This window comes from Rattus norvegicus, chromosome 2 (genome assembly GCF_036323735.1).
Source record: "Rattus norvegicus strain BN/NHsdMcwi chromosome 2, GRCr8, whole genome shotgun sequence".
Lineage (NCBI taxonomy): Eukaryota > Metazoa > Chordata > Mammalia > Rodentia > Muridae > Rattus > Rattus norvegicus.
This window is the reverse complement of record NC_086020.1, coordinates 184734673-184761476: the sequence shown is the minus strand read 5'-3', so window position 1 is coordinate 184761476 and position 26804 is coordinate 184734673. Positions and strand designations below refer to the sequence as shown.

The window sequence follows — 26804 nt, the reverse complement described above, 5'->3', positions numbered from 1 at the left end:
TTGGGAACTGAACCTGAGTAAGTTCAGTGGTATAAGAGCAGTGTTCTTAACCTCTGAGCATCTTTCCAGCCCCACGAGATCGGTTTTAGTTGCCTTTTTATACAATGAACTGCAGGTCTTATGACCTCCATCCCTGAGGGAAAGAAGCACCAAGGGAACTAAAGACCAGTGGTCTCCAGAGTCTGTTGGGTAGTAACTCCAATGCCAGGCTGAACACACTTCAGTGGTTCACTACGGCCAGAACCTGAAGCATTAATGGCAGCCTGTCTGTACGAGATGCGCAAACTGCCCCTTCCTGGATGTCTGTCTTTCTGCTAACTAGTCACAAGAATTTTGAACTTGGGACATTGCAAATGACACAGAAGTGCTATACCACAGAGCTACAGCCCTAGCCTCTCTTTGAGACAGCATCTTACAGGCATAGCCCCTTTTTTTTTTTTTTCGGAGCTGGGGACCGAACCCAGGGCCTTGCGGTTGCTAGGCAAGCACTCTACCACTGAGCTAAACCTCCAACCCCTCAGGCATAGCCTTTAACTTTCGCTCCTCCAGTTCCTTTGCTCTATCACTGCATTCGTGTCTAATAAAGTGTGCCAGCAGTCTCTGTGGTGCTTGCAGTACCATCAGCAATGGAAAGATGCCAGAAGGAAAATAAGTTTGTAGTGAAGGCTTGCTTCTAGAACCCAGACTTCTAGAATCTTAATACAGGCCTTCTCTTACAGTGTAAGGAGGTCTTGTGTACACAGCTGAACCTAGTTATGGTTCTGAGGGAGCAGTGAACTTCTGCAGTGACTTTAGGGGAAGAGTGTGAATGCTGTATGGGAATGACATTTGTTTCAAGACGCCTCCATATGTGAGGTGCTGGCAATTACTACCAAGGCTTACTCAGAAGAGACTTTACCCACAGCCATACTTCCAAGTTGTGACTGAGTATGTGGTTGTAGATAAGTTTTTTTGAGAACTTTATTTAGCAAACAATTCCCCAAATTAAGCAGAACTATACATTCATTCTTTCTCTAGTTGTGTGTATACACAGACACATATTTGCAGTTTACAACATTTCCTAGGTTGCGTTTTCTAGTTGTACTTTAAAGTTCACAAAGAAACAGCTGGAGGACTGCTTCACCACGCCTGTCTCCAACAGCCCCAGCAACTGAGGGTGAGAGGTAGCACTCTCTTCCCCTCCCATGAAGCTTTTAAATATATTTATGCTGATTTTTGCCTTATCTCCTGACAACTGCAGTCTTCTGAGTCCACCAAATACTTCCTATAACTATAGTCACTAATAAGGTGAGTCAGAAATCTGCAGAATCCTCACTTCCAATGCCCAAACCTTGGCTGTTTCCCAGCCTCAAAAAACAAACAAAACATACAAAAAAACCCCACAAAAAAACCATAGCCTAGCAGTAATGCAAATTATCACTGGCAGGGAACTGAAGCTGCCATGAAGAGGCTGGGAATTATGCAGCAGCATTCCAGCATTGAAAGATAGGGGAGGGACCAGAGGAGTGAAGTGGAGGAATCTGGTTCCATTTGTCTCTGTCACCTTCTGGTAAGTCCAACGGAATGGAAATGGATCTGATCCACAGCAAGTCATACATGTGAAGTAAAGGACTTCATGGATCTCTTATCATAGACTCCTCTCTCCTGGCACCACACCCTGCCAAAGACACAGAGACAGAAAAATTGTAAACGGACTGAGAGCAGGTTAAGCTGCATCAAAGATGCGGCAGACAAATGTACACACGTAGGAGCACAGGGAAGAGGGTGTTGTCACCCCCACTACTTTCCTGTTGCTACAGACAGATGACAGCACCACTCACACAGCAAAGCAGATGGCTGATCCAGCAGCTGAAGCCCAAATTTCAGAATAAGTCATCTTCAAGGTTATCATCACCAGACATAGAGGCAGCTTCTACGGAGCAGAAATGAGGAAGTAAGATCACCTTATTCTAGTAGGCACTGCTAGTGAGGCTCAGGAGAAAAATGGGTGGTTGTCTTAAGAGCCAAGTGGTTTTCTGTTTTAGATAGGATCTCATGGAGTGTAGGCTGGCCTCAAACTCCCTATGCAGCTGAGTATGACCATGACCTTGTGATACCCCTCCCTCCACTCACCAATGATGAATTACAGGTTATGTCCCTCTCTTAAGTATGTCATACTCAGCTGGGAATATAATCCAGGGCTTTGAGCATGCTAGTCAAGTATTCTATCAACCAAGCCACATTTCCCCAGTCCCAGAACAGACTAAGAAAAGGTAATTTTCACAGATGTTGTATGAAATTATCGCTGTTTATACCTGATAAGCTGAGGCAGGACAGGGTATGTGGTATCTCTTCAGGGCTCTTTTTTGTCTCAGTGAGTATGCTTGCAAGAGAATCATCTGTTTCTGTGGCCTTATGGCATGGGCAAAGAGAAAAAGTAAAGAGTATCTTGACTAGTGGCCTATCATTTTGATTACAGGTATTGGTTAAGACAGTTTTGGCTGCTGAGAAAGATGATGTCTTTAATCACATTTTTAGTCAGCCTGGGAAATGAAGTAAACCTTAAGACAGACTCCCAGCCCATGTTAAATGACTCACAATCTGCTGTCACTCCATCTTCAGGAGATTCAACACCTCTTGCTTTCATGGGTACTCACACAACTGGCTTACACACACACACACACACACACACACACACACACACACACACACGATTAAAAGATAGTTAGAGCTATGGAGATGGCACAGAGGCTAACAGTACTGTTCTTCCAGATGGCCCAGGTTTAGTTCCCAACACTTTCCAGCAGCTTAAAACTGTCTGTTAAGTCCAGATCCAGGGGATCCAAAACCCTCTTCTGGCTTCCTCAGGCACTGCATGCATATGGTATAAAACATTATGGCCACACACTTTAATTGTGCCTCTATGCATTAGACTTTTCTGGAAGAAGCACTTAAATGACAATGACTTACCATGTCCTTCAACATATCTGGGACAGTTCTATTTTCTTCCATGTCTTCAGGAAGTTCAACTGCATATCCTTTACGAACTAATTCTAGCCCAATATCAAGTTTCTGAAAATGAAAAATAAATGTTCTCTTACAATGGGATGATGGTTAGCAGATATTCCAAAGTAGAAGTGTTATCAGGTAAGGGTTTCTGGGACAGAAAACACGGATGGATGATGCAGTAAGCAGTGTACGAACCTCACCCTTACCTTTCCATTGCTGGTATCATATAAATAGACCTTTGGCCAAGTTGAAATTCCAGTCTGGACATAGCTAGAAATCTTGGCCACCAGGGGCTTCCAGTCAGCACAGTGAGTGAGTCTGTCAAACTCATCTAGAGCTTCCTCTTCCCACTCTTCACCTGGGAAAAGATCGTAGGGGAAAAGGGGGCTGAGCCTCAGAGCAGGTAAGAGTAGGTCAGTGCTGGTAGGAACAGGAATACAGCCTGGAAAGAAAGTGAAACTACAATTTTCTTTTTTTTTTGTTGTTTTTTGTTTGTTTGTTTGTTTTTGTTTTTCAAATCTGTTCTCTTCGGCTCTCTGTTCCTCACTTCTCTGCTGTATTCTGCTTTCTTTTTTTTTTTTTAAAGATTTATTTATTTATTTCATGTATGTCAGTATACTGTAGCTGTCTTCAGACACACCAGAAGAGGGCATCAGATCTCCATTACAGGTGGTTGTGAGCCACCATGTGGTTGCTGGGAATTGAACTCAGGACCTCTGGAAGAGTAGTCAGTGCTCTTAACCGCCTGAGCCATCTCTCCAGCCCGAAACTACAATTTTCTTCCCAGAAATACACTTATGTGCTCTGGTGGGCGTCATCTGACTGCTGCCAGGCAAGCGTCTGTACTTCCTAGTGCTGATAAGGAAAAGGCACCCGAGTCTTCGAACTCCACAAGCTTGGGAATATGTGAGTTCCTTTTATGTGCTGTATGAAAGTTATTCATGAGGAGTTAAAATCAATAGGTGGCATGACTGGTTTACCTGAGGGGGCAATCCGTGCCAGACTGCATTCTATTGCTTGAAATGGGAGACTTAGAAAGTCACTCCTAAAGTCAAAGAAATTGAAATTAGAATCCCAGGTATCACGTGTTCCCTTCTAAATCCTCATGATATCCAATAGCTCACAACTTTATGGCCAGGAGTGAGCCAACAGCTGGGATTCTGGCAGATTCCATACTGGCTTCTGCACCCACCTGAGAGCCCTGAGATCCTTTAGTGGGCAATCTCCATTATCTCCAAAGTCAACAAAGTAGAGGTCCAAGTTTCCATTTTCCAAGGTTCCCAGAACCCGGGCTCGATACCAGGAACCATTTGTAGATAAGGGTGCTGCTACAATGTCTCCTACATGCACAGTCAGGTCTTCAGGCTGTATGCGGGGACAGGAGGTCGAGAGGGGGTTATCTCGAAGTGGTAGCTAACAAACAGAATAACAGAAGGAAGGGAACATATTACAGTGAAAAAAAAAAAAGCCCCAGACTAGCTTTCTCCCTATGTCAACTCACCAGACTATTCTCATAGTGCTGGGTCATCTCACTGACAAGTTTATCCAACTGTAGGCTGCGGGAACCAATGATCTGGATCCAGAAGTGGTTAGGGTGTTCAGAAGCAGAAACGTAGACTTCTAGGTACTCATCAGCATGGAAACTGAAGTCAGGACTGGGAACTGAACACAGGGTAAGGATGGTGACCATATCAGTACCATCTTTGATTGGAATGGGGAGACTGCAACAGGGGGATGAAAGACTCAAATACCCAGAGGCTGTTTACCATTTTAGAAATGGTTAGAGAGACAACTTGGTGGCTCATACAAGTGTCCTGAAGAAACATACTAAGTTATTGTCTATGCCTGTCTATGTAACTAGGTTTACACTATCATTCTCCATGTACTCAAATGAGGCATCGGTTACAGTAAAGGTTAAGCCTCAATCTGTTAGGTTTGGCAGAATCAATAAAAAAGTACACAGATATCAATTCTGCTCATTCCAGATTCTATTCTACCAGGGGTGGATTATGTGAACCTAGGCAAGTCCATTAATATCTTTAGGGGCTCTGCCCTTTCTTGTTCAAGCTAGCACCTTTACATAGAAGAGGAAGCCAATGGCCATTTCATTCTTCAATGACATTTAGAAACTGTAATGAGAAGGGTAACATAAAAACTGGGCTGAGAATTTCTTATGCAAAAAAGTATGTCTAGATATATGAGTGCTTAGCAACAAATGGGAGATCTACAGCAACCCCAATCCCCACCTTCTACCCAGGCTCAGAGAATACCATGAATGAGGGGACAGAAAGAATTTAAGAACCAGAGTATGAGGAGTTGTAAAATGTGTCTTTTGGATATTACATGGTGGTTGCACACATGAACTCACAGAAGCTGTGGTTACCTGCATAAGATCAAGCCAGTTATAATCCCAGCATGGATCAGGGAGGGGCTCCTGAGGCCCTATGACTAGCTGAGGAAATATTGGCAGTTGTTGGATGCTGGGGGACAGAGAGTCACTTCTCTTTAGGAATGTAGCCACTCAAAGGTTACCCAAACCCCAGTGGATGGCCCCACACTCATACAAATATGGGTAGCACTAATTGAACATAGGGATTATAAAAAAATAAAGTTGGGAGGAAAATGTATTGGGGAGCACAGGGGAACTTTAATAGCAAGAAATATTGTATACTCATGAAATTTCTCAAGATAAAGTAAAATTATGATTTAAAATCAGTGTTTAAGAAAAAAAAAGTATGGTACTTGGTTAAGTACTTGCCATGCAAGTATGAGGACTGTCCCCAGCTCCCACATAAAAATCAGGGTATGGTAGCACATGCTTGTAATCCCAACCTCTGTGCCAGAGAGGCACAGATGGGGGATCCCTGAGGCTCGGAGGCCAGTCAGCTTAGTCCAATCAGCAAGCCCTAGATCCCAGTGAAGAGGCTTTGTCTGAAAAAAGGTGAGTGGTTTGGGGAGCAACATGAAAAGCTGATCTCTAGCCTCTGTGCACATGTATACATGCACTCATGTGGACACACCCCATCCCATCTCTGCATGGACACACTTAGCACACAGCATATGCATGCATACACGCATGCACGCACACGTGCATACACACAGGGGTTCATACACATACACACACATGCACACATACACAAAATATGTGTAGAAAGAGGATATAATAAAAATTTAATTATTTGATGAATTACTCAGATGTTTCCTTTGTCAACATATTTCTACCTTATTTTCCTTTACTAGCTGTACTCAAAATTTATTATTAATGTTTGGTATTAATCTAAGTAAAATATTACCAGAAAGGCATTATCTATGATGACAGAGATGAAAATCACAAAAACAGAATTTTTAATTGTTTCCTATTTTAGGCCAGTTAAATCCAGTATTCCTGTCTTTCATATGGTTAATAGGCTCCTCTTCATTACATACTTTCAAACATAGACGTCTCTGGACTGCTCTGGGCACCAGAATTCTGAAAGCTGTCATCATTAGGTTTCTCCCAGGAACCTTCTTTTGGTCCTACAACAACCATATCACCACCTCCTTTGCGGAGAGGAACTTCCAGGGGTGCAGCTGGTCCCATGCTAGAATTTGTATTTTTCCATAAAGCTGCTTCTCCAGCTCCACCAGGCTCTGTCACTTCCTCTCTTCTCACGCTGATTGGCTGCTTTCGGGGGACTCTGGTTTCTGCAGAATGGGCAATTCTCTTCCGAAGTTCCTCATCTTCTGAAACTTTCTCCAGTATCAGATGCTGTAGGAAACAAGAGAGGGGTCACTTCTGTGTAGTCTGTGTAGGTACTGACAGGATGGCCAGATAGTCACCCTTATTCTCAGGTATACTTGCCTTGGCTGCAGCCACTTCCTTCTGTGTTCCTGAGATTTTTATAAGTCGTGAGAGTAGTAATGTTCCCTCTGATTCCTTGTCGCAAGTGATTTTGGCTCCAGAAGCCTTACAGATAGAACGAATGGTCTCACCGCCTCTCCCTACAGTAATACAGAAAAACTTGTCCTTTCTTCTAGGCCAACAATCACTGTAGGAGAAATCACTGCTTTGTGCACATTACACAAAGGAGTAGGTTCAGAGCAATGTGGTAGAATGTAAGACAGTAAATGGGAAATAAGGAGCTACTGAAATAACTACAGGAGAAGAGAATATAGGCTCTATTTAAACTGTTTTATTTAAACTTATGCTTTGGATAGATTAACTTCAAGTCATTTCTACTTTCTGGCTACAAAGCAACTATATTATTTTCATCTGTAAGACACATGGTATAGGGTGTATCAGAATCTTGGACTGAGGACAGGATATTTCTTTGTCTCTAATAGCTTCACTCTAAGAATGGTCCAGGGAAAAGCATAACAGGTACTCTCTGGATCACTGTCTTCAAAAGTCTAGGGTGCTCTGGGCATCTCTAGCATCCGTATAAAAGCCTATTTTAAAAATATTAAGTCTTTATTATTTTCTGTGTGTGTGTGTGTGTGTGTGTGTGTGTGTGTGTGTGTGTGTGTGTGTGTGTGTGGACTAGAATGTGTGTGGAGGTCAGAGGATGACTGGGTTCTCTCCTCCCACCGTGTGGGGCCAGGATGGAACTCAGGTTATCAGGTTTGGGCAGCAGGTTCCTTTATTCATGGAGTTGCAGATCCATACAAACCTGTTTGAAAGACTCTGATCATACTGCTTCTTGAGTTTTTTTTTTTTTTTTTTAGTAACACCAGTTTTGAAACAAAGCAAAGTTCTGAACTAAGTGTGTCTTTTTTCCCTAATAAAGTAAAGGGGAGGCCAGGGATGTGGAAAAGACAGGCAAAGGTAAAGAATAAAGCAAGCAGCAGAGGAAGCTGTCCAGTGGTACCTATGATTCTGCCCACAGATCTCTGGGGGACAGAGAGTTGCTCAAACACTGGGGTGTTCTCTGTCAGGATTTGATGGATTGCTGCTTTGGCCTTGCACACCTGAACAGGAAAACCACTGATCAGCAGCACCCGCTCATCGCCTACATCCTCCGTGTCCACATCAATCCGAGCACCTGTCTGCTTCCGCAGCTACAGAGAGAAGGAGACATACACTTTAGAGAAGTTCAATCTGGGACTAGCTAAGGACACTCCATCAAACTCTGGGGAGACAGGTGGAGCTGGCCATAAGCCTCAGCTAAATCAAGAAACTACTAATGGCCTTCATTTATTTGTATTTATAATTTAAACTTAGCAACAAAGGTAATCCACATAGTAGTTAATTTAAAACCATTTCTCTCTGTGATTACATCTGTTGGCTCTTTAATTTTGTTTGGATTAACAAATAAAAATATCCTCCTTCCTCCCACCCCCTCTCTGGAACCAACCCCAATCCTCCCAATGTTGGTAAGTACTTTACCAATGACCCACATTCCCAGCAAAAAGATTTTGCTTTCTTGACATTTCAACTGAACAATGGAAGATGGGAGAATATCTAGGCAACAATTCATTATTGTCATTTAATGGAAGCTCATTAACTACCTAATGAAACTATTCCTGCTATATCAAGTTACGAATCATCCAATCAAATACCATTTCAAGCTTAGTCATCTACCATCTGAGAATTTTTCATATTTAAAAGGAAAACATGCAGTTAGCTTAGTAAGTTCCTGAATTTTTTTATTTTAAAAATATGTGTATCATGGGTGTTCTGTAAAATGTGATCAGAGGAAGGAAACAAGGAGTCAATAAATAGATTTGATGCCTGGAAAAGCCATCAGCCTGCTCACACACTTACCTGTTTAATATTGGCTCCTTGTCGACCAATGATGAGCTTCACAGCTTCTTGGGGAACTCGCATCTCTATTTCAATGTCATCTTCTCCAACAAATGTCAATCTCTCTTCTGTGCAGACCATGACAGACCAGACTTAAATATGCTAAAGCTACTACTGTCCCTCCCCTGAATCAGGCTGTCAGAGACACTAAATCTTAGAGACAAACTGTGGCTCTTACCACAGTGCAAGACATAGCAAGCAAGTGTGAATTAGAAGGTTCCAAAAGACCAGAGCTGGGATGGATGCATAGCTCAGAGGTAAGGGTCCAGTGTGTACACAGAGGGAATTCCCATTACTCTACTTGCCCTCCTCCAAAGACAACTTGGCATTTTCTTTGGGATACTATTTCAGATGTTAATATGGGAAAAGATTCTGGAGAATAAAATTTTGAGTTTTTAGAATGCTATTCTAAGACATGACTTCTATAGAATAGTGAAGGTTTTCTTTTCTGACTTTCATTAGTCTAAAAACTTATTTTTAGACTAGTCACTTCTTTGAAATCTGTTCTCTAGGTTCAGCTGCTGCCTAGCATCTGACAGCTGGAGAGAAGCAGCAGAATGAGTATATATTCAAAAACCACATAGTTGGTTTTGTATGGGGGAAGAGTCAATGATATCATGAGTTCTATTTATAAGCTAGCTTTCTAGTAACAAAGAAAGAAATGCCATATTTTCTCACAGAAAAGCAGCTATGTTTTAACAAACAGTGGCAAGTAAAGTTTTCATTTCAACTTAACAAAAGAAGGAGATGGAATATTATTGTAGGCACAGCATGGCTCAGCACATACCTCTACTTTCCCTGTATCGACGATACAGGATGTAGGCAACTGTCGCACTTGCTGGAATTCCCAGGCCCAGGGCTATTTTCTGAATAGTGGACAGGTTTGTCCATGAAGTTCGTTCGGTGGACATTTTCTGCTGTACTCCGACTTAACATCCTGAAACAAACAAATCAAGAAGGTTTCTTTTTTCTTGCCACTTGTCTGGTTGGAAGAGAGAAATGAGAACACAATTATATTGGAAAACAAAAACAAACATAAAAGTCCACTAAGCCAGCAGTGGTGTTGTATCCCTTTAATTCCAGCACTTGGGAGGCGGGGGAGGCAGATGCATCTTTTGAAGCCAGCCTGGTCTACAGAGCAGGTTCCAGGACAGCCAGGGGTACATTGAGAGAAACCCTGTCTCAAAAACAACAACAAATAGAATAAAAGAATGAATGAAAGAAAAATACTACTGTCCATTTCAAAAGCTCCAGTAAACAAACAAACAAAACAAAAAAAACCCCAACTATTTCACGGGAAAAGTTTCAGGGTACTTTTAAAAATATTCGTTAAGGTACATGAAACTATATAAACACACATTTCACTTTTTTCTGAAGGAGAACTATTATTAAACTATTACTTCAAACCAACAGCCAATATCAAATTAAATGGAGAGATACTTGAAGCAATCCTACTAAAATTGGGGACAAGACAAGGATAACCACTCTCCCCATATCTATTCAGTATAGTACTCGAAATGCTAGCTAGAACAATAAGACAACAAAAAGAGATCACGGGGATACAAATTGGCAAAGAAGAAATAAAAGGTATCACTTCTTGCAGATGACATGATAGTATATGTAAGCGACCCCAAAAATTCTACCAGAGAACTTCTCCAGCTAATAAACAATTTCAGCAAAGTGGCCGGATATAAAATTAACTCAAATAAATTGGTAGCCTTCCTTTAGACAAATGATAAACAGGCTGAGAAGGAAATTGGGGGAACAACTCCCTTCACAATAGCCACAAATAATATAAAATATCTTGGGGTAACTCTAATCAAACAAGTGAAAGATCTTTATGATAAGAACTTCAAGTCTCTCAAGAAAGAAATCGAAGATCTCAGAAAATGGAGAGATCTCCCATGCTCATGGATTGACAGAATTAACATAGTAAAAACGAACATCCTATCAAAGGCAATCTACAAATCCAATGCAATCCCCATCAAAATCCCAAAACAAGTCTTTAAGGACATGGAAAGAGCAATTCTCAAATTCATCCAGAAAAGCAAAAAACCTAGAATAGCAAAAACAATTCTTAACAATAAAAGAATGTCTGGGGGAATCACCATCCCTGACCTCAAGCTCTACTACAGAGCAATAGTGATAAACACTGCTTGGTATTGGTACAGAGACAGGCAGGTAGATCAGTGGGATAGAACTGAAGATCCAGAAATAAATCACACACTTGCATATACATGATCTTTGACAGAGAAGCCAAAAATATGCAATGGGAAAAAGAAAGCATCCTCAATAAATGGTGCTGGTCTAACTAGCTGTCTGTATGTAGAAGAATGAAAATAGACTCATATTTGTCACTATGCACAATGCTCAAGTCCAAGTGGATCAAGGACCTCAACATAAAACCAGATACACTGAATCTAATAGAAGAGAAAGTGGGAAAGAGTCTTGAACTCATTGGCACAGGGGAAATTTCCTAAACAGAACTCCAATGGCTCATGCTCTAAGATCAAGAATTGATAAATGGGACCTCAAGAAACTGGAAAGCTTCTGTAAGGGAAGAACATAGTCAATAAGACAAATCAACATCCTATAGATTGGGAAAAATCTTCACTAACCCCACATCCCATAGAGGGCTAATATTCAAAATATATAAAGAACTCAAGAAGCCAACCCCCCCAAAACAAACAAACAAACAAACAAACAAACAAACAAACAACCAATAAAAAAATGGGGTATAGAACTAAACCGAGAATTCACAACAGAAGAATTTCGAATGGCTGAGAAGCACCTAAAGAAATGTTCAAAGTTCTTAGTGATCAGAGAAATGCAAATCAAAACTACCCCGAGATTCCACCTTATACTAGTCAGAATGGCTCAGATCAAAAGGTGACAACACATGTTGGCAGGATGTGGAGAAAGAGGAATACTACTCCATTGCTGATGAGATTGCAAACTGGTACAACCACTCTGGAAATCAATTTGGAGGTTCCTCAGAAAATTGGAAATAGACTTACCTAAAGACCCTCAATACCACTCTTGGGAATATACCCAAAAGATGCCCCATCATGCCACAGGGGCACATGTTCCACTATGTTCATAGTGGCCTTATTTGTGATAGCCAGAAGCTGGAACCAACCCAGATGTCCCATGACAGAAGAATGGATACAGAAAATGTGGTTCACTTACACATTGGAATACTACTCAGCTATTAAAAACGAGGACATCCTGAGTTTTGCAGTCAAATGGATGGAACTAGAAAATATCATCCTGAGTGAAGTAACTCAGACCCAAAAGGACATACACATGTTCTCACTAATAAGTTGATATTAGCAAAAAAAAAAAAAAAAAAGTACAGAATACCCAAGATACAGTCCACAGGAACTCGAAAAGGTCAACGAGCTACAGGGCTCTAGTCAGGATGCCTCAGTCCTACTTGGGAGGGAAAGGAAAGCAACCACAAGGGAGTAGGGAGGGAGGGACAGGCGAGGGAAAGGGGATGTGGGTGGGGGAAAAGGACTGAAGCCCTGATGAGGGCCAGCAGAAAGAATGGAAATAGGCCACATCGGATGGAAGGAGGTTGGGAATTTACCAGAGACCTGGGAAGTGAGAGATCCTCAGGACTCAAGGGGGAGAAGAAGGTAGATCAAATGCCCTGGGGAGAGGGAACTTATAGAACCCACCTCCAGCAGAAAGACAGGGCATTAAGTGAGGGATGGGGTTGCTATCCCACAGCCAAAGGTCTGACCCATAAATTTTCCTGTCTGAAAGAAATGCAGGAATGGAAATGGAAAAGGAAAGGAAGGTCCAGCCACAGGCCCAAAGTGGGATCCAGCTCAAGGGGAGGCCCCAAGACCTGACATCATTACTGAGGCTATGGGGCGTTCACGAAAAAGGACCTATCATGACTGCCCTCCAAAAGACCCAGCAAGCAGCTGAAAGACTCTGAAGCAGATATGTGCACCAAACAATGAGCAGAAGCTGCTGACTCCTCTGGTTGTATTAGGGAAAGCTGGAGGAAGCTGAGGAGGAGGAGGAGGAAGAGGAGGAGGAAGAGGAGGAGGAGGAGGGCAACCCTGTAGGAGGACCAGCAGTCTTAATTAACCTGGACCCCTGAGATCTCTCAGACACTGGATCACCAACCAGGCAGCAGACACCAGCTGAGATGAGGCCTCCAACACATATACAGCAAAGGACTCCCAGGTCTAGGTTCAGTCAGAGAAGATGCCCTAACCCTCAAGAGACTGGAGGCCTCAGGGAGTTTAGAGGTCTGGTGGGGTGAGGACATCCTTGTGGAGACTGGGGGAGTGAGATGGGGAGGAGGTATGGGATGGGGAACAGTGGAGTGGGGCGTGGTGGTTTGGGAGGGGAATAAAATCTGGAGTGTAAAAATAAGTAAATTTAAAAATACAAAAAAATGAAAAAATTAATAAAAAAACCACATATAGTAGAGAGCAGTTGGGACAGGGCATTTGTGGTGTCGAGAGCTGAGAGTCAAGTAAAAATGGGTGCTGTTGAGAAAGGCAAGAAGATGTTCAGAAGTGTGCCTAGTATCACACTGTGGAAGGGAGGAGGCAAGCATAAGACTGGTCCAAACCCCTGTGGTCTGTCTGGGCTGTAGGTCAGGCTGCTGGAGCCTCTTACACAGATGCCAACAAGAACAAAGGCACCATCTTGGGAAAAGATACAGTGATGGAGTATTTGGAGAATCCCAAAATGTACATCCCTGGGTGGGGGGATCTTCACTGGTATTAAGAAGGGAGAAAGGGCAGACCTAGTAACTTATCTTGAAAAGGCTATTAACAAGTCATTCCACTGCCTTATTACAAAACAAATGTCTCATGGCTTTTAATGTGTACCATAATTTAATTCATACCCTATAACACAGATCATAATTACTGACAGTAACATAACAACGTTCTTACCAGACGGTTTACTAATTTAAGTAAAAGTAACTTGTAGTAAACTGGAAGTGATCTTTTTAAAAATAACAATTCCAGATGCATAAATACTATCACTGTTCTTCCTTTCTCAAGATAGGATTGGACTTAATTAGTAATGTTCAATGTTCTAGAAAGATGGAGGCATCACTCACTGGATGGTTTTATATTTAGAATTATATAACTGAGCGCTTGAATATGCTTAAACACTGGGGAAATCCACTGTCTCAGAAGCAAGCAAAAGCCACCTGTATTTCAGTTTGTGTTCATCTGCCTGTTTCAGGCAGTGGCTAAACACCAGGAGGCAACTGTTTATGATGCTAATTAAAATTTCCTGTCATAAGATGCTGCTTTTTGGTATGTGGTGTGGTTTATGTACAATACCAAATAGAATATTTAAGACTGAAAAAAATCCATAGTTAGATTTCACAGTGAATACTTAAAATTTCTTATTTATATTTTTGGGCCTTTCCAGAAGCTGTGGTCTGCAATGAGAGTCATTTTATGTCCAGTAAAGGTCTTGACACTTTTGTTTGAGGCATAGTCTTTGTTTAGCTTCACTGCATCTGATTTCTATTTGTCTTCCTCTTCCTCCTCCTCCCTTCTCCTTTTCCTCCTCCTCCTACTATTATTTTGTGTTCATCTGAGAGCCTCCATGCTTATGCACCATGTGAGTACAAGTACCTGTCTGTGGAGGCCACAAGAGGGTATCTGATTTCTTGGAGCTGGCATTACAGTTGGTTGTAAGCCAGCATGTAGGTGCTGGAAACTTAACCCTGGTTCTTTGTAAAAGCAACAAGTGCTCTTAACCACTGAGCCATCTGTTCGGTCACCATCTGCCTTCTTTTTTTACTGCGCAACCAAGAGTAAAATGGAGCTCTACTAAGCTTCTTCACCAGAACTTCCCAGGTTAACCCAGATGACCTGTATGAAGCTTTACCGTACCACTCTGCAACAGCAGCAAGGCAGCTACTCCTTACAAAAATCCCTCCGTTTCTACACCCTTCTTTGTGTTATTTTCCTGCCTAGCAGGGTCTTTCTGCCTGTGGGACTTATGTCATTCAGTGCCTTCTCTACCCTGCTAATGTTACTGCTCTTTTTAGGTAACTTCATTGACATAGCTTCAATTGCTACCTACAGCCTAAAAATTCCCACAGCGCCTCGCCTGTCCCACTTCAGAGGCACATCAGATCTCATTTAGCTTTCTTCCTAGCTTTGCTATGAATCTCTGACTGTATCTAAGTTTACTGCCCATCAAATATCCCCCCCACTACAATTTCTTATTCCACATGTCTAAACTCTCATAATTGCTTCAGAGTATCTCAGTTTTCTAATGCTTCCTTCTCCATCCCTACTCTTTCATTCTCTTCTCTTTTTAGACAGGGTTTCATGTAGCTGAAGTCAGCCTTGAACTCTTTTTTTTTTAAAAAAATATCTTAATTACATGTGTGCATGTATCCGAGGAGGTCATAAACACTAGATCTTCTATAGGTAGAGTTTCAGGCACCTATATCACCTATCAGTTGAGGTACCTGATATGAGTATTGGGAACCAAACTTGGGTCTTAACTCTTGAGCCATCGTCTCTTCAGTCCCACAACATTCTCCTCTCTTAAAGAAACTCCATTTTGAGTCTTATTTCCCCCAAATGTGTTCCATTTCCCCTTTCCTTTTGTTTTGCATAAGACCACAAAGGTAGTTACATATCTGTCCTTTTTTTTCTCTTCTTGAATACCCTCTCATTGCTCATCAAGGTCACCAGCAATTGCACTGCTAAATGCAAAGATCAATTTTCAGTTCTCATTACCTGACTTTGCCACAGTGGCTAGTATAGCTTGTGATATCCTCTTTTCTTTGTCCTTTTCCCCCCTAGGAACTCAGATGGTAGGTAGGCAGTGGTCCTTACAAGCTACCCATCCTCCCTCCTCCCTCCTCTCTCCCTCCCTCCCTCCCTCCCTGCATCCCATATGTTTCGGGGAATGTTCTACTACTATATCCCCAATCTTACTTGTTTGACCCTGATCCCTCTGTAGCCCAGCTTGGTCCTGAACTGAGGACCTTCCTGCCTCAGTCTCTCAACTGCTGGATTATAGGTGTGCAGCATGTTCATGCCTTCCAGTCTGTAAAATGTTTTCAAAGTGTCTGTAGCTGGTCTTTGCTACTTTGTGAGGTCTTCTTTTTCCCACCCTTTATTGCCCCCACCCCATTTCACCTCCTATCACTAGATAGGAAAGAAATAAGGATAGAAGGGAAAGGGAAGAGAGGGGAAGACAGATGGAGAGAACAGGAGAGGGGAAGAGAGGGAGAGGAAGAGGGGTCCTTGAATCTAATTTCTCTAGTTTTTTTTAATTACTAACAAACTGCAACCAGCCCCCTAGAACAACCAATAACCACCAACCCCATCTATAGGGGCCCTATCATTTATATACCCTTTGAAAAATTCCCAGAATTCCAAATGTCATACAATGGCAGAAAGTGTCTGCAGCTGGCAAAAACATGGTACATGTCAGGCAAATTGTAGTCAGCTGCTTTGAAGTGCCCCACACCCTCACATCTGGGAATAAAATGAAAGCATATTCTTATATTTATCTGTTTTTTAAAGACACCAAAATTCCTGAGTTATCACTACAGGCTCTCACTAAATTATCCAAATTGGCCTTAAACTCAAACTCATTCTGTGGCCCAGTGAAACCTTGAGTCTATACTATCTCAGCCTCCCAAACAGCTGAACTATGGGCCTATACCACAGGCCTGCAATATCCTCTTTTCTTTCTTTCTTTTTTTTTAAATTTTTTTCTTTATTAACTTGAGTATTTCTTATTTACATTTCGATTGTTATTCCCCTTCCCGGTTTCCGGGCCAACATCCCCCTAGCCCCTCCCCTCCCCTTCTATATGGGTGTTCCCCTCCCCATCCTCCCCCCATTACCGCCCTCCCCCCAACAATCACGTTCACTGGAATATCCTCTTTTCTAAAGCATCTTCTTCATGTGGCTTTTCCAATAGTATAGACTTTTGGTTTTTAATATCCATTTCTGGTTGATATTTCAAGTCTTGTTTAGCAGTTCCTTCTCTGTCTACCTGTCTTTAAACCTCCAAATACTGGAGTGTCCCAGGAACCCATTTCTTTCCCTAATTCTGTGCTCTACCTCACTTCCTGGGTGTTCTCACCAAGTTTCATTAATGACTTTAGATCCCATCTATGGTCTGATAACTCCCCAGTTTGTAGATCTACTTTGAAATTTCATTCTAAACTACGGGTTTGTATCTACCCATTTTGCTTTTCTTTTTCTTTTCTAAGGTAGGGTGCCTTGTTAGGTAGTTGGCATAGAACTAAGTAGCTCAGGATGGGTTTGTGATCCTCCCATCCCAGCATCCTAAGTGGATACGTTATCTGCCACCACACCCAGCTGTCAGTAACATTTTCACTCTACCCTGGCCACTTTTTATTCTTCTGCTCTATAACACTGTATGAGGCTGGGATGTAGGTCAGTGGTACAGTACTTTCCTAGAATGTTCAAGGCCCACAGTTCAATTCTCAGTATGTGTGAAATTATATTTATATTAATACAGTTGCTTAATTATAACACCATATCTGCTATCATCCTTTCAGTTATCTTCAAAGCTAGAAAGCTTCAAGTAATGTTTCCTCTCACAACATTCCAGTAGTTTTCCATATTGCTATGATTAAAAGTTGTTTAATAACTTGCAAGATTATTTCTCATCTCTATATAAGAATATGAATTCCTCAAAAGTACAATTTTTCTTTCCTTCTTCAGTGCTTAGCTATAATATCCAACCAACATTTATTGAATGAATACAATTTTTCTTAATTTTTTAATGTGGCTCTCAGTTGCTTAAATGCAAATTCCTTAATGGGATGAAAGATATGTTGTGGTCTGATCTTTGCCTCACATCTTCATAGCCTCATACTCTTACTTGGTGCTTGCTATGAGAACAGGATCTACTTCTACATCTCCCTCTGACATGCATCCGTTTCTTTTTAGTCTCCTCAGCCTCACTGTGTCTCTATCAAAGCTCTGTTCTTTCACGTCTCATCTTTAACAGTACCTCTTCTGAAGCCTCCGGGGTTCCTAGTGCTGGCTCATGTATTCACACTACTCCACCACAGCACCTGTCTGTTATCCTGCTTTGCCAGTGCAGTCTAAGCACATTAATCACTGCTATGTGCTAGATACTGTGGTATTAGGAACACAAAGATTAAAAAATAAATGTGCTGAGAATCTACTATCCCAGTCATTTTATATACAGTATTCAGTATTAATATAACCTTGAAGGTAAGGAGTGATAACCTCACTTTTACAGGTACACATCTACCTGAAAAGCTTATGTAACCTATCACCCTAAAGTCTGAGTTATTACTTGCTCATGAAAAGTCTTGTTAAGTGATTTCAGAAGATTCTTTCCCTTTACTTAAACTTTCAGGATAATAGTATATAATGACTTATTTTGATCAAATTCTATTCAAAAATTAATAAACACTTGTAGAAAACATTATAGATGATAAAAATTAAACAATATCCATTCTAGATATTATGATACAGTAGTATAAAACATAATGTGTCCAGGCAAGGTGGCATACTCCTGCATTCCTAACACTTGGGAGTCTGAGGCAGAATGACTGCAGTTGAATATCAGCCAGGGCTACACGGAGAGGCTCTGCCTTAAAGAAAACTAAACTCAAACACTGTGTGTGTGTGTGTGTGTGTGTGTGTGTGTGTGTGTGTGTGTGTGTGTGTGTATTTTGAGTCAGGGGTCTCATTATATAGCCTTGGCTGGCCTGGAATAATTCACTATGTAAACCAGGCTGCCCTAAAACTCAAGAGATCCACCTGCCTCTTCCTCTATGTGCTGGAATTAAAGGTATGTACCACTATACCAGGTCATAATGAAAACTTCTTAAGCATGAGTAAATGTAATTTGTTATAATTTGCCTCCAGGTATAAAAATTCAACCCAGATAATAATGAAAATGTTGGGTTGGGGAAATGCTACATGCTTGCTGTACAAGCCCAAGGACCAGAATATGGATTTCCAGAACCCGTAAGTGGTGGCTAACTTCAATCCTAGTGCCTCAGAGGCCAAGACTGGATCCCTAGTGTTAACTGGCTACCTAGACTAGGCAGAATTGGTGAGTTGTGGGTTTAGTGAGGGACCCTATCTCAATAAGTGAAACAGAGAAATTGAGAAAGACACTTGGTATCAACTTTAGGCTTTCACAAGCATTAGTAACTACACATAAGCATGTGCCCATAAACATGCATATAGGTATGTGCACATATAAAATGAGAATGTCTTCAACTTCAAAAAATAATTTTTGTTCTAAGTAAGGCTAAAAACATATTCATCAATACAGAACCTACTCTGCAATAAAACTGATATAAATGTGCTCCCCTTAAAAGCCCAGAAGAAAAAAAATCAAGAGAGAGGAGGAAATCTCACTCCCAGGAGCAGAAACAAACTGATAGAAAGATTAGAAATGGATTTTTATTTTCCTACCAGTATTACAATTTGCATCTGGAGGTGTAGCTTAATAGTAGAATTCCCTTAGCTTAAGGTCTCAAGTGCCAGCGCCCCCACAACCACAGAAGTTTGCATAAACACTTGCATCTGGCCTTGGAGACCTTTACTGACCAGGAAAAATTCTTCAGAGACTCTATTAGAGGCTTGACAAATCTTTTTTTTTTTCCTAGTCAGTAGTTTTAAACAAATTTAATCTATCCTCTTGAAAGACTTTTATGGCTTGAAGGAAAAAGTAGAACCTTTTATGCCTTGGTTATGCAGGTGTCTTGTCCATTTGGTTAAGTAGGTTGGCAGATTCAGTACATCACTTTAGAAACACCGAGGGAACTGGCTTTCTCTAATTCACATTCACTCACACTCAAAGTTTTGAGGGAAGAATGGATGACACTATGGAAGCATTCTCCTACCAACCACATCTCCCTCCTCCCTCACCGCCCTTTGAAAACAGGGTTCTAAGCTGCTAGTCTAACCTCCTGACCCTCCTGCCTTAATCTCTTGGTGGTTGGGTTACAAGCATTTACTACCACCTTTGACGCTCCCCACCACACCACGCATCTCCAGTTACGTACATGCCTTTTAGGGCAAAGAGGGGTTGAATTTAATGTGGCCTCAAGTTGTTTGTTACCTTTTTAGGGTACATTCCCCCAAAACAACAGTTTGTTAGTCAACAGGCAATAAAAGTTTTCACAAAAGTTTGTGTGATCTTATTTAAACACCTATATATTTATTCAAGATTAAGAAACATGTTTGGCTTCATAAAGGAGATTATTCTTATATAACTTTCAAACATACTAACTTCCGAATTGCTACTTTCCTACATCAAGAGTTAATTTATTTTGGATGTCTAGAAAAGATTTTAGTTCTTTTAGTTCCTGGTTCAGTTAAATATTGCCAGTATTTTGTTAAGAGCTACATATGCTGAAGGCAGAAGGAAGAATTAGAATTCCGCTCTGGGGGCTTGAGTGATGGTTCAGTGTTTAAAAGCACTTGCTGCTCTTGCAGAAGATCCAGGTTTGATTCCTAATATTGACATAGCAGTTCACTATAGTTGGTAATTCTAGCTCTAAAGGATCCAATACCCTGTTCTGGTATTTGTAGGTATTGCATACCCATGGTGCACCAACATGCACAAAGGTAAACACACACAGAGAATAAAAATAAAATCTTTTAAAAATTCCTGCTCTGATATACTTCATTAAGTAGGAGAAATAAATACTAAAATAAGTAATTACACGACAATGCAAAAACTGTTAAACAGCAAAGTTAGAACTTTACAGGTTTGTTTCCTAGATAAGGCAGGATTGAAAATCATTTCAAGATACAGCTCATGATGCCGGAAATAGTTCAGTAGTTAAAGTTTTGTTTTCTGGTCTTATAGAGGTCCCTAATTTGATCCCCACACCCACATCAGGTGACTCCAACTCTAGGAGATCTCACACCCTTTTCTGGCCTCCCCAGTCATCTATGCATATTCATAAATAAAAGTAAATTAATCTTAGAGAAAAAGATACAGCATATTTATCTCTTGCAAATTTACTCAAACTAATAAGTATGGAGTTCCTATATGAACTTGGTTTTGAGGACCTAGCAGATGAAAAAACTTAGCTGCTTTCCAGGAACTTTCTGGATGACAAGGGAGGTATGTATACCCTAGGGGAAAAATCAAAGTAAACCTAGCTCTATGTATTTTTCTTTAAAAAAAAAGATTTATTTTATTTATATGAGTGCACTGTAGCTGTCAAACACACCAGAAGAGGGCATCAGATCCCATTACAGATGGTAATGAGCCACCATGTGGTTGCTGGAAATTGAACTCAGGACCTCTGGAAGAGCAGTCAGTGCCCTTAACTAATGAGCCATCTCTCCAGCCCACTCTATGTATTTTCATGTTCTCTTTTTATGCTACTTTTGGTGTCATAATTCATATTAAATGGCACAGAAATCAATTTTAGAACTGGGATGGATCATAAAAGATTACTTTGTTCCACTCATACTACAACTGGGGAAACGGGAGGCTTAGAAATATAAAAAGACTTTCCTAAGATCAGATAACTAGCCCATCATTTTTAGAATATGCAAGGAAATTAACTGTTTTGAGGGTCAGTCATAATTGTGTCTCTTTATAGAGGTCTACAGCACTAGGTTTTTAGTTTTGAAACTATCAGAATCATAGTCAAGAATATCTTATATTTTTCTGGATCTACATCCAAATTTCCTAAATCCTTACTTTTCACAGCACATGTCAGGCTTATAACTTTTTAAAAAAATTATTTATTATATATAAGTACACTGTAGCTGTCTTCAGACACATCAGAGGAGGGCATCAGATCTCATTACAGATGGTTGTGAGCCACCATGTGGTTGCTGGGATTTGAACTCAGGACCTTGGAAGAACAGTCAGTGCTCTTTACCACTGAGCCATCTCTCCAGCCCCTTATAACTTTTTTAATTGCATTTAATTATGTCCATGCAAGTGTGTGTTCTGGCACGAATACAGAGGTTGGAAGATAACATGTGGGAATCAATTCTCTTGACATTGCTGTGCCAAGACAGAAGTGTGACAGTCAGTGGACAATTTTGTGGAGTTGGTTCTCTCCTAGACTCAATCACCATTTTTGCTGACTGGATGCATCAAGCTTCCTTTTGCTTCATTAACCATTTTATTGGCCCCCGTAATTCTTTATTAATGACTCTGTCTGTTATGAGAATAATGAAGTGAAAGCAGTAACAGTGAGCACAAAGACCAATAGATAACTAGAGCGTGTATCAATAGTAGAAAAATCAGAGTAGGATTTGGTAGTTCAAATACAGTATTTATGGGAATTGATTTATGGGAAGGTAGAGGGCACAGTCAATGAAATAATTACAAAGTTCTGAATGGGACACCTGGTAGATGGTATGTCAGAAGACACTGACAATGTTTGTGGAGGGAGTGTGTCACAGGGTAAATGCTTGTGACAAGGACAGGTTTGCTGGGTGATATCCATTTGAACCAACAGGCAAATCTAACTTCAGATATTACATGTAAATCTGTGCTAAGTGAGTTACCAAGTGATAACATCTTAAGGGATAGGTTAGTAAATTCAAATCAAGCAAATCAACCAGAATTTTACTTAAAACACCAGTGAGGTCTGAGTCTGTTGTGACAGCACATACATATAAACCCAACAGAGAGGAGGTGGAGGCAGAAAGAACTAGAGGCCAAAGTCATTCATAACAAGTACAAGGCCACTTGGGTGACATGAAATCCTGTCTGGGAGCGGTGGTGGTGAGGAAGCCAGGTATCCAATCCCCAAAATACCAGTACCTGAAAGGTGGGGGTAGAAGGAGCAGCATTTTAAGGATGGCTACAGGACAAGTTCATGGCAAGTCTGGGTAGACTACAAGAGACTAAAACCCAACCAATGAGAAAGGAGATTGACAGAAAAAACAATCCAAAGTGTTGTGCGGGCCTGTCCTGTACTTCCACCTCTGCAGAGGCAAAGGCTGGAGGAATTTGAGTTCAAAACCAGCTTGTCACAGACCCTATCACTAAAAGATAACAAAATGTCTTGCAGCTACAAACAGCCACTGGATTAAATTGGGAAAGGTAAAAGGCAAATTAATAAACGGCCCCTCGTTTCAAAGACAGCCAGTCTAGGAGTGCAGAGTTGTGGCGGAATGCCCTATCAATCCTGGGGGCCTAGCTCTTCAGCCCAGAGCCCTTGTTCTGAGTCTGGTTAATACGTTCCAGCACAGCTAGCTGTCCCAGGCGGGGGCCTCGCCCCGCGCCCCCAAGCGTCCCAAGCCTCCCGACTCTCAGTTCCGCGCTTCTGCCTTCCAATTGCCAGTGTCCCCACCATTCTGCTTCTCCCACACCTCAGGCTCCCCTCTCGCGCCCCGCCTTTACCGCTCCTCCAGAGTTGCACGCTGCGCGCTTCGCCTCGCACCTCACCCGCACCGCCGCCGCCCCGTCGCTCCCTCGGCGCAGCCGCCTAGCGGACCGCTTTTTAGCCGCTTGCCCCGCCCCCGTAGCACGTTCTCACCAATCAACGCTCTCTTTGAAGTCTGACCAATCGCGCTCCTCCGCCGCAGCCAATCCTTCTACGGGCTGCTGTGAGCGACGTGGCTGAGACACGCTAAAGTCCAATTACCCGGATGACAGTCCAAGCCGGCCCCCGTCTGCAGCCAGTTAGAGCCTGGGGAAGCTGATGCTGTTAATGGAGCTTGCACCTGCTGAGAATTAAATAGCTAATTAGAGGCTTCTGGAGTCCTCGGTTCTCCTCTAAGCAATTGGAAGAAGAGGTTGTGCGGCCTTAAGCCGCGAGGGACTTCAGCGCTCCGAGGTGGGTGGGGTGGGGGTTGGGTCACTCGTGGGTGTCCCGGATCCCACAGAGTCATTTCACAGCCAGCAGCCTTGGGGGAAGCCACCTCCCGATTGCGGCGCCACTTATCTGTTAAGATTTTTCTGCCTGGATCGTCCTCCCACCCCCCATCTTGGCCAGGGGACAGGAAAGCAACTATGTTAAAGGAGTGAAATGGGGGCGGGCGCTGCACACGCCACGTGGACCGAAAGTCACTGTGGCCACCACCCGGGTAAGGGAGCTGCAGAAGGAGCGCACTAGGGACCCCTGCCCTGGCCCGGGCCGTGGCCCTGCGAAAGGGGGAGGATTTGGCATGCAGCGGTTTGCTTGAAAAACTGAATTCCAGCCGCCGCCTGGGTCGTTCCCGAACCGTTAGGAACGGTTGGCCCTGCTACCACCTTTACTCTGCTGTGAGGGCACAGTCACTCCGAGTCTCCCAGAGATGTTTTGCACCACCGTGTGTCAAGCCTGGCTCATGATAAACGCTCAGTAAACATTTGTTGAGTGAACACAACATTGTGTCTGGTCATTCAGATGTCTTTGGGTCAGTTTCCCCTTTATTTTATTATTAGTATTATTACTGTTATTTTTAGAGACCGGCTTGCTCTGTTGTCCAGACTGTCCTCAAATTCTGTTTGCTCAGCAGGCTCTTAAGTAGTTCGGGCTTACAAACATGCTTGGCTTCTAGTCATTCCAAAAAAAAAAAAAAAATAGACTTGGATAAATAATACATGCGCTTTCAAGAAGATTCACAAGTCACAAAAGATTATTGCAGAAAAATGTCCCTTCAGAGACAATCAGTACGACCAGTTTCTTGGGAAATTTTCCACACTTAAAATACATGTCACCATATTTTTACATAGTAGAAAACATGCTATACAGACAATTTTATAACTTCCTTTTTATATATGTTAGTAAGCTTTTCATAGCAACATGCCTTTCTTCCTCTTAGTTAAATTTCAAGATAGAACACGGATGTAGAAGATGTGTTTAACCTTTACTTTTAAGCATACTTCACTTTGCACTTTTAAATTTTTTACTTGTAAGACAAGGTATCTCTATATAGCCCCGGATGACTTGGAAACTCTCTGTGTGGACCAGTTTTGTTTGTTTTGTTTTGAGACAGAGTCTCTCTTTGTAGATCAGGCTAGACTCAAATTCACAGAGATGCACTTGGGCATGTATCACCATGCTCACCTTCCTTTTGCTTTTAGATGATTATCTCCATGGTAAATACTTACGGATACAAACAATAGCTCAAAGAATTGTGCCTTGTTATTTCACTTGGGTGTACACAGCTTTGCAAAGATCTTTCCACAAACATTTTTTTCAGTTTTTATTCAACTGACAATATTTGAAAAGGATTTGATTTAGTATTGCCAGATTGCCTTCCACAGAAGTTTAAAAAGTTTTGCACCCACCAGGCATGCATGAGAAGGACTTGTTTGATAGCTTACTGACACCATATGTTGTTACACAGCTAGATTTTTTTTTGACAATCCAATAATGGAAATTTCTATGTCATTGCAACTTTAGTTTTCCTTTCAGTTACTGTAAGTAAGACTGCATGTAATGTGTTTAAGTGCAGTTGTACCTTTTGCAAGTTGTTTACATGCTTTGTTAATATTTTACTACTTACTAAGTCTTAATATTTATTCATCGTACATATGTTAGAAACACGTTCTTCTTCAATTTTACTCCATTTTCGTATTTATTTAAATTATTATTTTTATGATTATGAGTGTTTTGCCCACATGCATATATGTGCACCATGTGTGTGCCTGGTGCCTACAGAGGTCTGATCCCCTGGAACTGGAGTGACAAGTGATTGTGAGCTGCCATGTGGGTGCTGAGGATTGAACCAGGGTCCTCTAGAGAATAGTAGCCAGTGCTCTTAACTGATAAGCAATCTCTCCAGCCCCTATTCTATGTAATTTCAAACTTTGTTTATGTTTTTGCTGTATAATAGCTCTGTGGGTGTGTGCATTTGTGTAAGTCCAGAGGTCAAACATAGAACACAGACATCTCCCTCAATAATTTTCCACCTTAAAAACAAACAACAATCAGCAAGCAAACAAGCAAACAAACCAGGGGGAGATAGTGGTGCACACCTTGAATCCCAGCACTCAGGAGGCAAAGGCAGGTAATTTGAGTTCGAGGCCAGTCTGGTCTACAGTGAGTTTCATACAGCCAGGGCTACACAGCAAAATCCTGTCTCAGAAAACAAAACAGCAACAAAAACAAAACATAATAATACCAGACAGAGTCTCTCACTGAACCTGGCACTAGTGTTTAGGCCAGGCTAGCTGGCCAGTGAGCTGCAGAGACCAGCCTGTCCCTTTACTCCCCAGATGCACCCACCATTATCCCAAGCTTTTTATGTGAGTGCACCAATCCCAATTTAGGTCATTTTGTTTACAGAGCAGACCTTTAACTGACTGAACCATCTTTGCAGTTCCAGTAATTCTTATACAGTTGAATTTATCAACACTTTTTCTTTTTTTTTTCTATTTTTCGGAGCTGGGGACCGAACCCAGGGCCTTGCGCTTGCTGGGCAAGCGCTCTACCACTGAGCTGAATCCCCAACCCCGAATTTATCAACACTTTAAAATATCTTTTGGGCTTCATATCATTCAGAAAAGTCTCTCAGTACTTAAAATTATTTTTAAAACCCTTGTTTTTCTTAAAAAAAGACATTTTGTATTTTTGAATGTATAAATTTTTGACTCTTCTGGAATTTATTATGGCATAAAGATGTGAGACAGATATACAACTTCGTTCCTCCCAACTTTTCGTATTTTCTGCATTTTTGGATACTACCTTTATACTACTCAAATTCTTATGACTTTGAGTCTGTTTTATTTTGTGTATGAGTATTTTATCTTCATGTATATGGATGTACCATGTGCAATCCTGGTGCCAAATCCCCTGGACCTGGGTTAGAAGGTGGTGAGCCACGTGAGGATGCTAGGAATCAAACTCAGGTCCTCTGTCAGAGATAGCAAGTGCTTTTGACAGCTGAGCCACCTCTCTAGCCCTCTTTAAGCCTTTTGCTCCATTGATACATTCATATTCTAATACCACTAATACATGCTATATATCTTGAAACAATTAAAACAATAATTTATGGTACATGTACAAATGATAAATGTACAATTTGTTGGTTTGTGATGGGCTCTTGTTCTGTAGCACAGGCTGGCTCAGAAGTCA

At 41.6% G+C, this 26804-nt stretch overlaps 1 protein-coding gene and 1 pseudogene across 3 annotated transcripts; one reads left to right on the top strand and one right to left on the bottom strand.

The window, feature by feature from the left end:
* Nucleotides 1–942: 942 nt before the first annotated feature.
* Nucleotides 943–25222, bottom strand: Tdrkh (tudor and KH domain containing). 3 transcript variants are annotated; one of them, XM_063281868.1, is made up of 14 exons: nt 23277–25222; nt 9558–9707; nt 8732–8838; nt 7836–8025; nt 6830–6969; nt 6415–6736; nt 4490–4650; nt 4181–4353; nt 3969–4033; nt 3195–3346; nt 2950–3051; nt 2295–2391; nt 1821–1912; nt 943–1657 (listed from the first exon to the last, which is right to left on the bottom strand). In XM_063281868.1, exons 2-13 carry the CDS (start codon nt 9679–9681, stop codon nt 1863–1865), a joined length of 1683 nt encoding a protein of 560 aa, XP_063137938.1. In that variant the 5' UTR covers nt 9682–9707; nt 23277–25222; the 3' UTR covers nt 943–1657; nt 1821–1862. The 3 variants fall into 3 exon arrangements, with proteins under 3 accessions (XP_063137938.1, XP_006232932.1, NP_001014060.2); XM_006232870.5 differs by lacking the exon at nt 23277–25222 and adding an exon at nt 23141–23255; NM_001014038.2 differs by lacking the exons at nt 943–1657; nt 23277–25222 and adding an exon at nt 23141–23230 and having other exon boundaries at nt 1692–1912.
* On the top strand, nt 13275–13682 carry LOC134485646 (cytochrome c, somatic-like; annotated as a pseudogene).
* Nucleotides 25223–26804: the final 1582 nt, after the last annotated feature.

Excerpts from the sequence above, each read along its gene's own strand:
- Tdrkh (XM_063281868.1), bottom strand. The coding sequence starts at position 9,681 with ATGTCCACCGAACGAACTTCATGGACAAACCTGTCCACTATTCAGAAA. Across the intron at positions 4,651-6,414 it reads AGAGACGTCTATGTTTGAAA|TTCCCAGTCCTGACTTCAGT; the intron begins GTATGTAATGAA and ends CCCTGTGTTCAG. Across the intron at positions 3,052-3,194 it reads ATGATACCAGCAATGGAAAG|AAACTTGATATTGGGCTAGA; the intron begins GTAAGGGTGAGG and ends TTTCATTTTCAG.